Source organism: Crocuta crocuta, unplaced genomic scaffold (assembly GCF_008692635.1).
Source record: "Crocuta crocuta isolate KB4526 unplaced genomic scaffold, BGI_CrCroc_1.0 scaffold73, whole genome shotgun sequence".
NCBI classification, from domain to species: Eukaryota; Metazoa; Chordata; class Mammalia; order Carnivora; family Hyaenidae; genus Crocuta; species Crocuta crocuta.
Window position 1 is genome coordinate 13,842 of NW_027529443.1, and position 13,545 is coordinate 27,386.

Below are 13,545 nucleotides of genomic sequence, written 5' to 3' on the forward strand. Positions count from 1 at the left end.
TAAACTTAATAAATAAAGTAGTGGCCTCATGAAGAAGAAGAGGTCTTGTAGTGCTCTGTCACACACTGTCCCCTGTTCATTAGATCCAGGAGCTTCAGGGTTGTCTCCTATGTGGTTTATGTATTCCTGGTGTTGTGGCTGAGCCTCATTTGCCTCAGTCCACTTGGCTGCAATGGCCCACTTTGCCTGTTATGGACTGAGTTTGGTCCCCATGCTGTTAAGTGATTCGTTTTGGGCTTCCATAGCCTTGTAGTTGTGAAGTGTCAGCAGTCAGACCAGATGTTGCCCCCAGTCCATATGTTGGGGCTGCAGTTGCACTAACCTTCAGGGGCTCTCTTTGCCTTGTCCCCTGAGAGGCTTTTGTTTGTGGACAAGTCCAGCAGTCAGAATGGATGCCTGACCCCAATCCATCTTCCCGGGCTGCAGTGACCCTGAACTGCAGGGCTCTTTCCCTGTCCTGACTGCTGAGAGGTTTTCGTTGGTGGACAAGGCTGGCAGTTAGATCATATGCCTGCCTCCAGTGCATCCGCTGAAACTACAGATGAACTGATCATCAGGGCACTCTGTACTGCCATTTCTAGGGTTCAGCTGCTAGAACTGCATTTGAAATGGTTGTCATTCCCTCTTCCCAAGGCAGAGTCACTTTGGAGTGGCATCAGTTCCTGCAAGGACTGCTTCCAGAATAAGACATAGCAGGAGCCACTTTGGAGGGCCTCCTGCCAACTGGGGTGGGCTGAATGGGATGGGTCTCAAAGACAATATAGGGGCAAGGAGCATGGTGTTAGCAAGGTAAATGGAGAGTGTCTGGGGTCTCCCAAGAGTGTCTGGCTATTTAGGCTGTGGAGGACAAAAGGTAAATGGCACTGAGTAGCTCTTTTGTTCCTGGGGAAGTCTTCTAAAGATCCATGCCCCTCCAGCACACATTCTGAGATTAGCAAACAAATCTCCTTCATGTATCCCCAGGCACTTTTCTTTTCTTTTTTTTTTTTTTATATATTTTTTATTTATTTCTAGGAGAGAGAGAGAGAGACAGCGGGAGCAGGGGGGGGTCAGAAGAGAGAGAGAGAGACAGCGTGAGCAGGGGAGGGTCAGAGAGAGGGAAATACAGACTCTGAAATTGGCTCCAGGCTCTGAGCTGGCAGTCAGCACAGAGCCGGACGCGGGGCTCGAACCCACGAACGCGAGATCATGACCTAAGCGAAAGTCGGACGCTCAACCGACTAAGCCACCCAGGCGCCCCTCCCCAGGCACTTTTCAAACTGTGCTTCTATGCTGTATCTTAGCAGGTTTCTTTGACATGCTGTCTCCCTAAAGACTGGGACTCACGTTCTTATTGCTCTCTGACTCTCCCAGAGACCACTGATTTTTAAAGAACTCAGAGTAAAGCCCCACTGTTTGAAAAGAAAAAAAAAACAACAACAAAGTTGAACCCCACTTTGTTATGGGGACTTCCCTTCCCAGTGCAAGTCCCCTGTGCCTGGGGTGCCTGGTATGGTATCTGCTTCTCTATATTCTCTGTGCTTGTAGTGTCCCTCCCATTTGTGGTTGGTCTCATTGGGAGTTTGTTTCCTGATGGTATCTCCTCCTTCCTGTGCCTTTTGATGTGACCCCCTCTCTATGATTAACTGTGGAAAGTCTGTTCTTCTAGTCTTTAGGTCATTTTTCTGGGTTGGTTACCCTAATGTGGCTACTATATAGGTATGTCCATGGGATGAGGTAAGCTGAGGATCCTCCTCTGCCACCATCCTCCCAGAAGTCATCAACAGTTATCATTCTTTAAGGAACAATTACTGTTCTTTAAGGGAACAGTAAACTTACTGTTTCCTAATTGGTATTTCCCCTCAGCATTGGTTTGATTATTCTAATCTTGAGGCACAATTCACTGATGGAGGTTTGCAGAGTTTGACTTTGTAAGATATTAATGTCCAGTCTGTTTTCTGGTACCAAAAAGAGTTTAAACCCCATATTTTCATGGGGGAGAATGTCCAATTTGTATTGTGAAGGAGACATTTCTGACCATAATGATTTGTCCTCTGTATCCATCAATGGTGCTGAGATGGGGCAGAAAACTCCTGAAGGTTACCATGTAACAAAATACATTTAGCTATACTACCAACTAGAGCCATCACTTTTTGTTTATTTCTGGGGAACTATTGTAAGCGCAACATGAGGTCTCCAGTTGCCTCCAATGGCTCTGACCTGGAGGCAGTCTTGGTCTGATTCCTATACCTGGAGAATAGGAGGCACCAACTCTGAATAGGACAATATTCCTGAGGACTCTACTGGAGCAGCCAGGACTTCTGGTAGGGGCAGGTGGGACAGGTCTTAACTGGTGTTCAGGTTTTAAGGCACAGTATGAGGTTTCCTGAGGTTTCCAGTCTCTCTTTTCAGATGTGGTCCTAGCAGCAGTGAGATCAAAACACATTCGCTTTTGGGTTATTTTTATCAGACCCCTTATGGTTATATTGGGATAGTCTTTTTGCTTTTTGAGTTCCTCTCTGTCTTGGGTCTTTCCCATAGCCTGTACATGTTTCCAGGATTTGTCAGTTTTCCCCAGATCAGCAATAGATTGTCTACCATTATCAAAATGTCTCATCTTACGACTGGGCTCAGCATGGATATCAGTGTCCCATAGCAGATTTTGAGGGTAGACTGTGTTATCTTGGTTTTCATTCCTGCAGTGAATGTCACCGAATCAGGGCTTTCAAAAACAACCTGTCCATGCAAACATGTGGTATCTGTCCTTCTCTGCCTGACTTATTTCACTCAGCATAACACCCTCAAGTTCCATCCNTTTGTTGTAACTCCTCATAGATCTATAGGTTACCAGGGTCCCAAATGCCTAAGGAGACTCCCTCTCATTTGGCCAAGCCTCCCTGCAGGCTAGAATAATCCAGTCTATGAGGGAATGAGTAACTTTAAACCCCTGAGCACCATGCCAGCATGGCTGGAAGGCTGGGAGTGTGTTGTTGTTGCTCATTTTCTCTGTCATCACCCACCATATCCCATAGCTGCAGTAACCATGCCAGGATACTCTCCCTGGGCTTTCCCTGAACTTGGCAGCTATATCAATAAGCTTAGGGGAAGTATATTCTCTCATCATGAACGTTTCCTGGACTGGGGGCTGTCCCACTGGCTGGGATTACTGTTGCTCTGATTTTGCTTTCCTGTGTATTAAGGGTCAAACAGCACCAAGTGTTTCATTCATTTCACTGCCAACTATCATCACATCAGCCTCCTCACTGTCCTCATTTTCCCAGGTATTCCACCTTTTAATGTCCCAATCAGGCTTTGTCATAAGCCCTTGGACCTTACTCGATAGCAGCTTGCCATCTCCTAGTTTCCAGAGAAGAATGCTAGCCTCTCCAACTAATTATTCTGCTCTTGTACCCTGTCTTCCAACCCTCAAAGCCAGGAGAGTAGTGGAAACCTACCCATCTTTCTCTAACCTCAGCTCTTCTTCCAACTTTATAACACAAGTTTCAGCCTCTAGTTGGGCACAAATAGCCAGCTCACGGTAGAAGTCAGCCCACTACGCAGCAGTGCGTTTCCCTTCTCTGCTGCACTGTACTCTGCACAGTCCCCCAAACAAGAGCATCAGACCAGTCACCATTTAGGGGACATCCCTGCACTCCTGCAGTGGTCCACAAGTATCTGACCTACGGCTCATCCCTCCCCACATAAAGGTCATTAACAACTCCCAAGACCCATTTTTCAGTCTCCTGGTGGCCAGCAAGTTGTTGTTTTGCAACCTCAGGTATTCCCAGGATGAAATTTGAAACCAGCTCCCATACTGGAGGCAGACAGAAAGAGCCAGGCCACTCCAGATTGGTAGATAGCAGGGTTAATAAGTGAGGGAAATAAGAGGCTTGACTTGGGCAACTGCAAGAAAAGTAGATCTTTACACTGGCCCACCAGAATCTTAGGTTTATATAGAGGCCTTAACTAAGTTCAGGCACATATACCATCCAGATAGACTCAATAATGCATTGTTCTTTCAGGGCTGTGTCTTTCAAAATGGCTCCCACTGTGGGAATGGTGGACAGAGTATACATTCCAAGGACAGAGCAGGGGTAAGAAACCTCTATATACCCGAGGCCAACCAATGGCCATGTCCTCTTGATAACCTCCTCCAAAAACTGCTCCTCTTGCTTTTGGGCACTATTATCCAATGACAAAAATCTCTGAAGCTATGGCAGCCATCTTGGAATGATGAGACAAAAGTATCACAAGATGGTTGCATCTAAGTATCATCATCAAGCAACTGAATTAACCAATGACTATATCTGGACCTCATGTGGGAAGGCTTTTTGATTGCCCCCCCCCCGTTACTTACAGCCAAGAGCAACCTTCCAGCATAGACATTAACTTCATTGCTGCTGCTTTTATTAGCTTCTTGGAAATTATGGGACTTGTACATACTTTTGCTATAAGAGCAACTTTGATTTGTGCCACTGTAGTTTTGCTGTCTTCTCTATATTTAATGATAAAATCATTGCCTTGGGATGGGAAAGAAATATGTTGCAGTCATTCTAAGAAATCTTTGTTGCCTTATCTGAGAGGTCATAATGTCATTGTGAAAATGACACAAAAGCTTTGATAACTTTATGAGATTTGACAAAGTTTCATAATGGACAACACCCTAGGAAAAAAGATATGTGATCCAATAAAATCCAGTTCCAATGGCATAATATATTCTAGATATATTTAAATTTGACTCAGAACCACTCATCCAACCATTCACACATCTCTATACTAAATGTGCACTAGAACATCATTCAATACTGATTTTGATGATATTATTCTAAGTTGCAGCAATTTACTTTTTTTAATCACAACTTTTATGCTTCAAAGAAAAAATGTTGAGCCATTGATCCATTTTTGTGATCTGGGGATATAACACAACACAATGGCAACTTTGAAAAAAAATCCAAATAAAATGAATGTAAGCAATAATACGAAGAGGAAAAAATGTGAAAATAACATCTGCTGCCTTCATTTTAGACAAGAGCCCACTGGAGTGCTTGGAGTCCATGAACAACCTTTAGGAACACATATGGCAAGATTTTCATGAGAGTCTATTCATGGAAAGGATTTCTATGAAGGGCTATTTTCCAGCTTCCCCTAAATCACTCATCAACTGCCTCACCCTTCTGTGTTTCTAATTCAAACATCCACATGCTTCAAACACCTAGGGAGTGGCAACAGCAATGGGATCTCTCCAGGGCAGGGAATGGCTTGCTATGTGTTGACCCCCAGATCAGTGCCATGCACCACTTTGTACTTTATGCTAAGATTGAGGTCATAATAGTAAGAATGGCCTTATTTGAGGTAGCAGGTCTCTGATATAGGACTTCAGAGTGCCCTGCAATCACTTACCATATGAAAACAGTGTCCTCTTCACTGCATCCTAGGATTTGTAAGAAACACCTGTGTGTTAGTCCACTCTAATGACTTTCCAGGTAAGCCCATGTTTCATGTCTCTGCCACAGCCCCATTAGCTTCCCATCAGTGACAGACTGGAGAATCAAGTGAGTAGATTAAGAATTCAAGTTACCTCAATTTATTTAACGTACTCTTGTCCTGGCCCCAGGCTTCAGGGCTGTCCAGTGTCCACCATGGTAAGGGGACACCATGGGCTTATCACTATATAGGACTCACATCCTTAAAAGGCCTTAATTTTAGACCTTTCACATATTTTCCAATGAAGTTATGTGCATTGTTTTTGTGCATTGTGTTAATTTATTAATATAAACATTTAAAATACACACTTTTTATAGTTATGTTTCAGCAGTTCTTCATTTGCCATATTTGGAACCTCAAAAAATGGAGGTATCCTGGGCCTCTTGATCTCTTGAGAGATGCTAAAGCTATTTGAGCCACAGTGACATTGGGGCAATACCCCTGCTGGGTTTCTACTTCTCCCTCCCAGTCAGCAACGCTGAAAAAAGCTCAAAGCCATGTTTACAAATTCCAATGTGTAGACATTTTATTCCCAATTTGATTTCAAAATCAGGACTGAAATTCCTGAGACAAAGAGCTGATACTGACAGTATTTACTAGGAATGAGGATGATAGGAAGGCACAGAGCAACTCAGGGTGTGTACATGAAAGTCCACTTTCTAGGAATTCAGCTGAATTCCTAACATCAAGTTGGAACGTTCAGGTGTTATCCTGTGTTAATAGGGAGCCACCAAAGATAGATGAGGACTGTGGCTTGTTTTGTACTGCAATTTAGAAAGATCATTCATGGCTAAAGAAGGAAGAGAGATGGAGCCTGAGGCTATTGTTCATGTATTTCTAGGTAGATATCAAAATCAAGTCCACCCAGGGGCATGGTGAAGATCCTGTTCTGGGATTTCCAGTTGCAGCCTTGACAAAACAAATAGCCTTTCCCAGGCAAGCACTTTGGGGAACACAATGCATCTTCCCAAAGGGAGAAAGCAACCTGATCCTGGCCTCCCTCACATGGACCATTCCTCCCCCTGCTGGCCTACCTTAGGTGAGAGTAAGAGGGTCAGGAAACCTCTCAGAAGAGAACAGGTCCAAGGGAGAATAGGAGGTAGCTTTCTACTGGGCAACTTGTGGGTCTGATGTCCCAGTTTCTGGGACAGTCTGTCCATTTGCTTCCTCCATCATTTCCTTATAGTGACGTTTGAAGAAGCCAACCTGTGGAGAGGAAGGAAAAGAGAATTAGGAAATCCAATGGAAGAGAGGAAAAGAGATGATTAAGGAGGGAGAGGGATCACCATTGCTGGAGCCCCTACTATGTTCTGGCACTACACTAGAAACATTAGACACGCTGTGTCAGTTAGTCTTTACCAAAATTCTGTGAGTTGGGTGGAATCACCTTCAGAATGAGAAATCAAGACCCAGCATGGACCAGGCACTGCCTATAGTCACAGAAAGAATCAGTGGTAGTATGAATCGAGTGCTGTACTTTATTTTATAATCTGATATAAAGGGAAACATGTAGTGATAAAGAGGAGAGTGAAAAAGACAAGGAGAGCAGTTAAAGGTAGTTTGACTAAAATTAACAACACAGGAAACAACAGATGTTGGCAAGAATGCAGAGAAAGGAGAACCATCTTAAAGTGTTGGTGGGAATGCAAACTGGTGCAGCCATTCTGGAAAACCAAAATTGGAGGTGCCCCAAAATTAAAAAAAAAAAACAAAACTACCCTCTAATCCTGCAATTGCACTACTAGGTACTCAAGGATACAAAAATACAGATTCAAGGGGTGCCTGTGTGGCTCAGACAGGTAAGCATCCAACTCTTTACTTCGGCTCAGGTCATGATTTCATGGAGCCACATCAGGATCCATGCTGACACCATGAAGCCTCCTTAGGAGTGTCTCTCCCTCTCTCTCTGCCTCTTTCTTCTCTCTCTCTCTCTCAAAATAAAAACTTTAAAAACTGAAAATTGAAAAAACCCAAAAAGACAAATGCAAAGGGATACACGCACCCCAATGTTTACACCAGCATTATCACTAATAGTCAAGTATGGAAAGAGCCCAACTGTCCATTGGCTGAAGAATGGATAAAGAAGATTATATATATCAAAAGAAATGAAATCTTTAAAAAAATAAATGATATCTTGCCATTTGCAATGATGTGGATGGAGCTAGAGTGTACTATGCTAAGAGAAATAATCAGTCATAGAAAGACAAGTATCATGTGATTTCACTCAGATGTGGAATGTAGGAAACAAAACAGATTAATATATGAGAAAGGGAAAAAAGGAGAGGGAAGCAAAGTATGAGAGACTTTTTTTTTTTTACAAATAGTTTATTGTCAAATTAGTTTCCACATAACACCCAGTGCTCTTCCCCACAAGTGCCCTCCCCCATGCCCACCCCCCCTCCCCCCAACATCCATCAGTCCTCAGTTTTTGTCATCATTCAGAGAGACTCTTAACAATAGAGAACAAATTGAGGGTTGCTGAAGGGTAGGTGGGTGGGAGATGGGATAAATTGTGATGGGCGTTAAGGGGGGCACTTATGATGATGCACTGGGTGTTATATGAAAGTGATGAATCACTAAATTGTACTCCTGAAACCAATACTACACCATGTGTCAACTAACCTGAATTTAAATAAAAATTTGGAAGAAAATACATAAGAAGGCCTGAGAAGCAGACAGGAAGGCATTAACATGGGGGACAGTTGTGGACTGGTGATGTCATATGTGGGAGGGGATCTCTCATATGCAGTGTGTTAGCAAGAATGTGTACCTATATCCAAGGTGAGCTCTTGACTACACTGCAGAAAAAATGGGATCAAAAACTGGTGGTGTCACAATATCCTTGATGAATACAGATGCAAAACTCCTCAACAAGATCCTTGCAAATCGAATCCAGCANAGAAATAATCAGTCATAGAAAGACAAGTATCATGTGATTTCACTCAGATGTGGAATGTAGGAAACAAAACAGATTAATATATGAGAAAGGGAAAAAAGGAGAGGGAAGCAAAGTATGAGAGACTTTTTTTTTTTTACAAATAGTTTATTGTCAAATTAGTTTCCACATAACACCCAGTGCTCTTCCCCACAAGTGCCCTCCCCCATGCCCATCCCCCCNAGCATTGGGTGTTATATGGAAACCAACTTGACAATAAACTATTTGTAAAAAGTAAAATAAAATAAAATAAAATAAAATATAAAATATTGATTACAGCAACAACAACAAAAAAATAAACTGGTGGTGTTGGGACACCTGGGTGGCTCAGTTGGTCAAGTGTCCAACTTTGGCTCAGGTTAGGGTTAGGGTTAGGTAGGGATTCGAGCCTGTGTAGGGCTCTGTGCAGACAGCTCAGGGTCTGGAGCCTACTTCGGATTCTGTGTCGCCCTCTCTCTCTGCCCCTCCCTGATCATGCTCTGTCTCTCAAAAATGAATAAAAATGTTAAAAAACAAAAACAAAAAAACCCGGTATTGTTAAGAGCAGGATGACAACACTCACCTTGTAGAGGACGGCGGTGATGAGAGCCAGCAGCAGCAATCCTCCCACAGAGCTGCCCACAATAATGGGGATGGGGTTGTAGACCTCATGCTTCTCCAGGACCATCTCCATCTGGAGTGGAGGTGACCTCATCAGAAAGTAACAGAACTGCTGTCCCAGACTCTTCCCAGGTTCCCCAACCTTTAACCCCCTCCCCTCCTTCCTTTACTCCAAGGGGTGACCTACAGAAACACTCTTGGGCTTTGGGACCACTCTCCTGCTGAGGGACCTTCATTCTTCCTCCCTCTGGGCTTGTGAGCCTCCCACACGGCACCACAGATTTTGCATTAGGAGCCCTCTTACCAGCCTGGTCACTGCCTATCACACAGTCACTACCTGAGCTCGCAAGAATGCCTCCTGTCCCGGAAGCTGGGAATACACGGATCTGTTGAACGTGATTTCAGCCACACTCACAATCGATACCTTCTTCTGCAATGTCTACAAAACAGAGGAGGCACAGATGAGGAACTGGCACTGGGAAAGGCACAGAGTTCAAGAAATATCCTGGCTGGAGGATGGACACAGACATCATCTGGTGGCACCTGAGTCCTGGGGAGGGACTCTGCTGTTGGGTCTACGCACCTGGCTGATCCAGCCAAAGCTGAGGTTGCCCTTCAGGATGAAGTCAAGTTCCTCCTGGATTTCAAAGGAGGGCAGGTCACAGCGGTACCTCTGGCAGACAGCAATGGAGCAGTTCTAGGGACAGAGAAGTAGCATCAAGCCAGAAAAAGGTGGTTTTGAAGGTAGAAGAGACCATTAAACTGATTGATATGAGAGGAGCAGCCACAATTGAATTCAAGAGGGCTGTTTAGCAGACAGCCATCTGAATGTAATACAGATTCTTGAATTAAACTCTTCTGGTGTGTGGTTTGAAGTGCAAATGGCACAGAGCTCTCCTTTACCAGCACAGGATTCTTCTGAATGTGGGTCAGGAAGTCAGAATCTGTTGGCACCATTTTCTCTGAAGAACACTGAATGAAGGGATTCTAGGAAAAGACACAGAGAAGGGAGTTGGGCATCAAGAATTCATGAGGGACAGAGAGATCCCGGTAAAGGGCATTAGCTGGGGAGATGTACACAGTCTTGTGTACCTGGGGGTGGAAAACCTCTAACGCTGTCCACATAGACACCCCATTCAGCTCCACAGGCACAGAGAAGGTGATGTTGACAGGCAGGTCCCTCTGTCCCAGATTGTTCACCTGCACAGAGGGCAGTGAGAGCAAAGACCATGCCAAATGCCATATCCCTCCCTGATTGCTGGCTCCTAGCCCCCTGCCACAGCCCATGCTCTTGAGTCAGCATCACTTGCCTGATATCTATGCTGAACCTGGTTACTTTCCTCCAAGTCTGAGGCTGAGAAGTTGAGGTACTTGGTGGACTGTTCATGGCTGGGGAGAAAAGAGGCACAGGTGGATTTGAAGTTCCTTGGGGGACTCCTAAAGAGGCTCAAGTCAGCAGCATGACAGGATAAGTAGTGAGTGGGGCCTTGGGGTGGCCTGCAATGAATTGTATGGCTGACCTGACATAATGAGAGGATTTAGGGGGAAGGGCAGGGCTTCACGCTGGGTGCAAGGTTATTGCAGAAGCTGCCAATGGAGGAAACTGCCAAGGGGGCTGGCAGAGAGTGCAGCGAAAGGGACCCAGAACTATGCCATTGACTCATGAGGGAGCAGGGGCCAGACCATCCTTCTTTGTGTCTCAGTATTCCTCTCAGACCTTCATGGGCACAGAGGATACTGGATATGCATGTGAGACACAGCAAAGGTTTGGGGAGACTTGGCCTGATACTACTGACAAATGCTTACTGGACACATTACCCATGTCTGGCCTCCCACAGGCTTCCCTTCCTCTCCTGTTTCATTGGCTTTTCTGGTCCTGGAGCTTAGAGGTGAGGGGAGGCCTAACTGTAGACTCTTTACTGTATCTCAGTGTAACAATTTCTCCTCTCCTACCCAAGCCCATGTGTGGAGACTCAGTGGCCAGACTGGCTCCTCACACAGGTGGGTTGGCTCACCTCTGGCCATTCTTGGTCCAATTCTTGGGTACCTATTCTTTGCGTGCACAGTCCTAATTCTAGACCACTTCTACTCTAAACTCTCATTGCTACTCTGTGAGGGGATCCTCCAAAATGCTCCAGCCTCATCCTGTGAGCCTCTCTGAATGCTCCCACTGACAGAGTCAAATCAGCTGAGTACAGTTGAGCTGTAGGGCCAAATATGCCTAGATATGTCCCGCTCATGGGTTCCTAGTACACACTCCAGCAAACAAGCACAGAGCATGCACCGGGATGGGCTGCTGAGACCTCCCAGTGTGTGGGTGTGAATTAGACTGTGATATTGGGCAGGAGGAGGATGCCCAGTGAGGTACAGGGCATAATTAGCACAGGGAAATGTACCCAGGCTAAGCCACACGGACTTGTTGCACATGAGTGTATACCTCCCACAAGGGGAGGATATTGTGTCTGGTTTTGATTATACATAATAGAGGCTCAATAAATCTTTGTTGAAAGTCAAATGAATTTATGGAAAGCAGCCAGAGCACTGTGCTTAGAACACAGCAAATGCTAAGAAGCTATTTACTGAAGGAAGGTATCTGCATCAACGCATGACTTGACTCCTGAGTTATAAACACCTCATCTATTACCCCTTCTGGAGCAGCATTTTAAGCTCTTTTTCTTTTATCTAGCCTCTTCCTGAAATTTGGCTTCTGCAGCAAGCAGGTCATTTCTCTCTATACCTCCCAAAAGGGACTGGGAAGAAGAGGAGTAGTAGGTCTAACACCCTCCGGGTGTAAATATGTTCCCTTCAATGAAGAATCATTCACCCAAATGCCAAGGACTGCTTTGAGAATCACTGCTGGGTAATCCCCATGCCAAAAACTCTAACAGTTAGCAGAGGCCTCCCCTGACAGGAGGCTCTAGCTGCTCTTAGAAACTCATACAGCCTCAGAATACAGAATCATGGAGACGTCCTTGATGAGATTCTGCCTTAAATCAGAGTAATCTCACTTCCCAATAAAGTTGTAGGAATCTTGAGACATGAAAATGTCTCATATCTCTCAGGAAGCCCACGACAATCATGTGCTTTTAAGAAAGCCTTTTGAGAACTGTAACCTCTATTAAATGTATAATAATAATATAACAATTATCATTATAATCATAGCTAGCTCACAATAAACTCTTGGTGCTTAATTAGTAAGTGCTGGCAGTATCATCTACCAATTGAAAAGGTGGTGATAAAACCTGAATATTCCAGATGCTGAACTGCTGCAGAGGGGTAAAAGCATTTCCTAGCCCCATCAGAGTGATAGAGGAGAACCCTTTTGAGTTGGTGTTATGGTACCTGCTGATCACAGTGTAGATAGCGTACTTCACCATGAGCTCCATCTGAAAGGTGGTCTTGTTGGTCCTGGGAGTATTATTTTCACTGGAGAAAGAGGAGGAGCCTAGTTGGCAAGAGCCCCAGAGGAGGAGGTTAGGGGCAAGGAGGTGCTGCTCCAGGGCTAGCCCAGCTCACCTGCTCACATTAGCTTTCAGAAGCAACCGATCACCCAGTACAGCCTTAGGGGAGACATCAAAGGTGACTGTGAAGGTCATCTGAAGAAGAGACAAGAATGAAGGAGTCATCAAGAAATGAGACAGTGTAGGGGCAGGAGAGCAATGGGTGGGCGGAAGCAAGGCTAACCTTAGCACCCTCACGGAAGATGAGGTGGTTGATGCTGCAACGGGTGCTCTGAGTACTCTGGCCCTGGGCTGGGATGCCTTCACAGGTCAGGCGTGGGGATTGTGCTTGCAGCTGGTTCTATGCAAGGGCAGGTGAAGAAAAGGCAGGTGAGCATTGGTTAATGTTCCAAAGAGACTCCGTGAAATAGTGAGTTTCCTGGTATATATCTTAAGGTTATGCTTTTAAAAAAAATCTCCAAATACTATCTGGTCAAATTTCTTCCTAATGTAGAAATACCAGATTTATTAGGGCTTACCCCTTTTAAATTTTTTGTTCTTTTAAAAAAGCTTTTTATTCTGGAAATTTTCTAACATACTCAAAAGTAGAGAGAGAGAGACTAGGTAAGTCAAACCCTCCATGTTTCCAACACTCAATTTAAATTTCTGCTCTTGTTTTATTCAGCTGTTTGCCACTTTTTTTCTGGATAATTTAAAGCACATTCTGAATATCACATCATTGTATCCAGAAATACTTCAGTGTATGCCACTAACAGATGAGAGTATTTTTTTTTTTACAAATAGTTTATTGTCAAATTAGTTTCCACGAGAGTATTTTTTTAACATAGCCATATGACTTAACAAATCATACCCAATAAAATAACTCATTAATATTAGCTAATATCCAGGTCATGTTCAGTCTTCACTTTGTCTCCAATGTTATTTTGCAACTCATTTTTATTTATTTTTTACAGCTATTTTTATTTTTTTAATTTTTTAAATATATTTTTGAATAGTTTATTGTCAAATTGGTTTCCATATAACACCCAGTGCTCATCCCAACAAGTGCCCTCCTCCATGCCCATCACCCCCCTTCCCACCCCCCCC

The 13,545-nt window shown here is 44.3% G+C and overlaps 1 protein-coding gene across 1 annotated transcript in view; it reads right to left on the minus strand.

The window, feature by feature from the left end:
* Positions 1-5,963: 5,963 nt before the first annotated feature.
* The window catches only part of ITGAX (integrin subunit alpha X), a 62,360-nt gene continuing 54,778 nt past the window's right edge, over positions 5,964-13,545 (minus strand). Inside the window, exons 21-30 of the mRNA XM_077760305.1 lie at positions 12,683-12,799; positions 12,515-12,594; positions 12,341-12,424; positions 10,309-10,387; positions 10,091-10,198; positions 9,902-9,985; positions 9,582-9,695; positions 9,336-9,437; positions 8,961-9,071; positions 5,964-6,669 (exon numbers count right to left, since the gene is read on the minus strand). Of these exons, the coding sequence (XP_077616431.1) occupies positions 6,571-6,669; positions 8,961-9,071; positions 9,336-9,437; positions 9,582-9,695; positions 9,902-9,985; positions 10,091-10,198; positions 10,309-10,387; positions 12,341-12,424; positions 12,515-12,594; positions 12,683-12,799 (978 nt within the window). The 3' untranslated portion in view covers positions 5,964-6,570. The remainder of the gene's footprint in view (positions 6,670-8,960; positions 9,072-9,335; positions 9,438-9,581; positions 9,696-9,901; positions 9,986-10,090; positions 10,199-10,308; positions 10,388-12,340; positions 12,425-12,514; positions 12,595-12,682; positions 12,800-13,545) is intronic.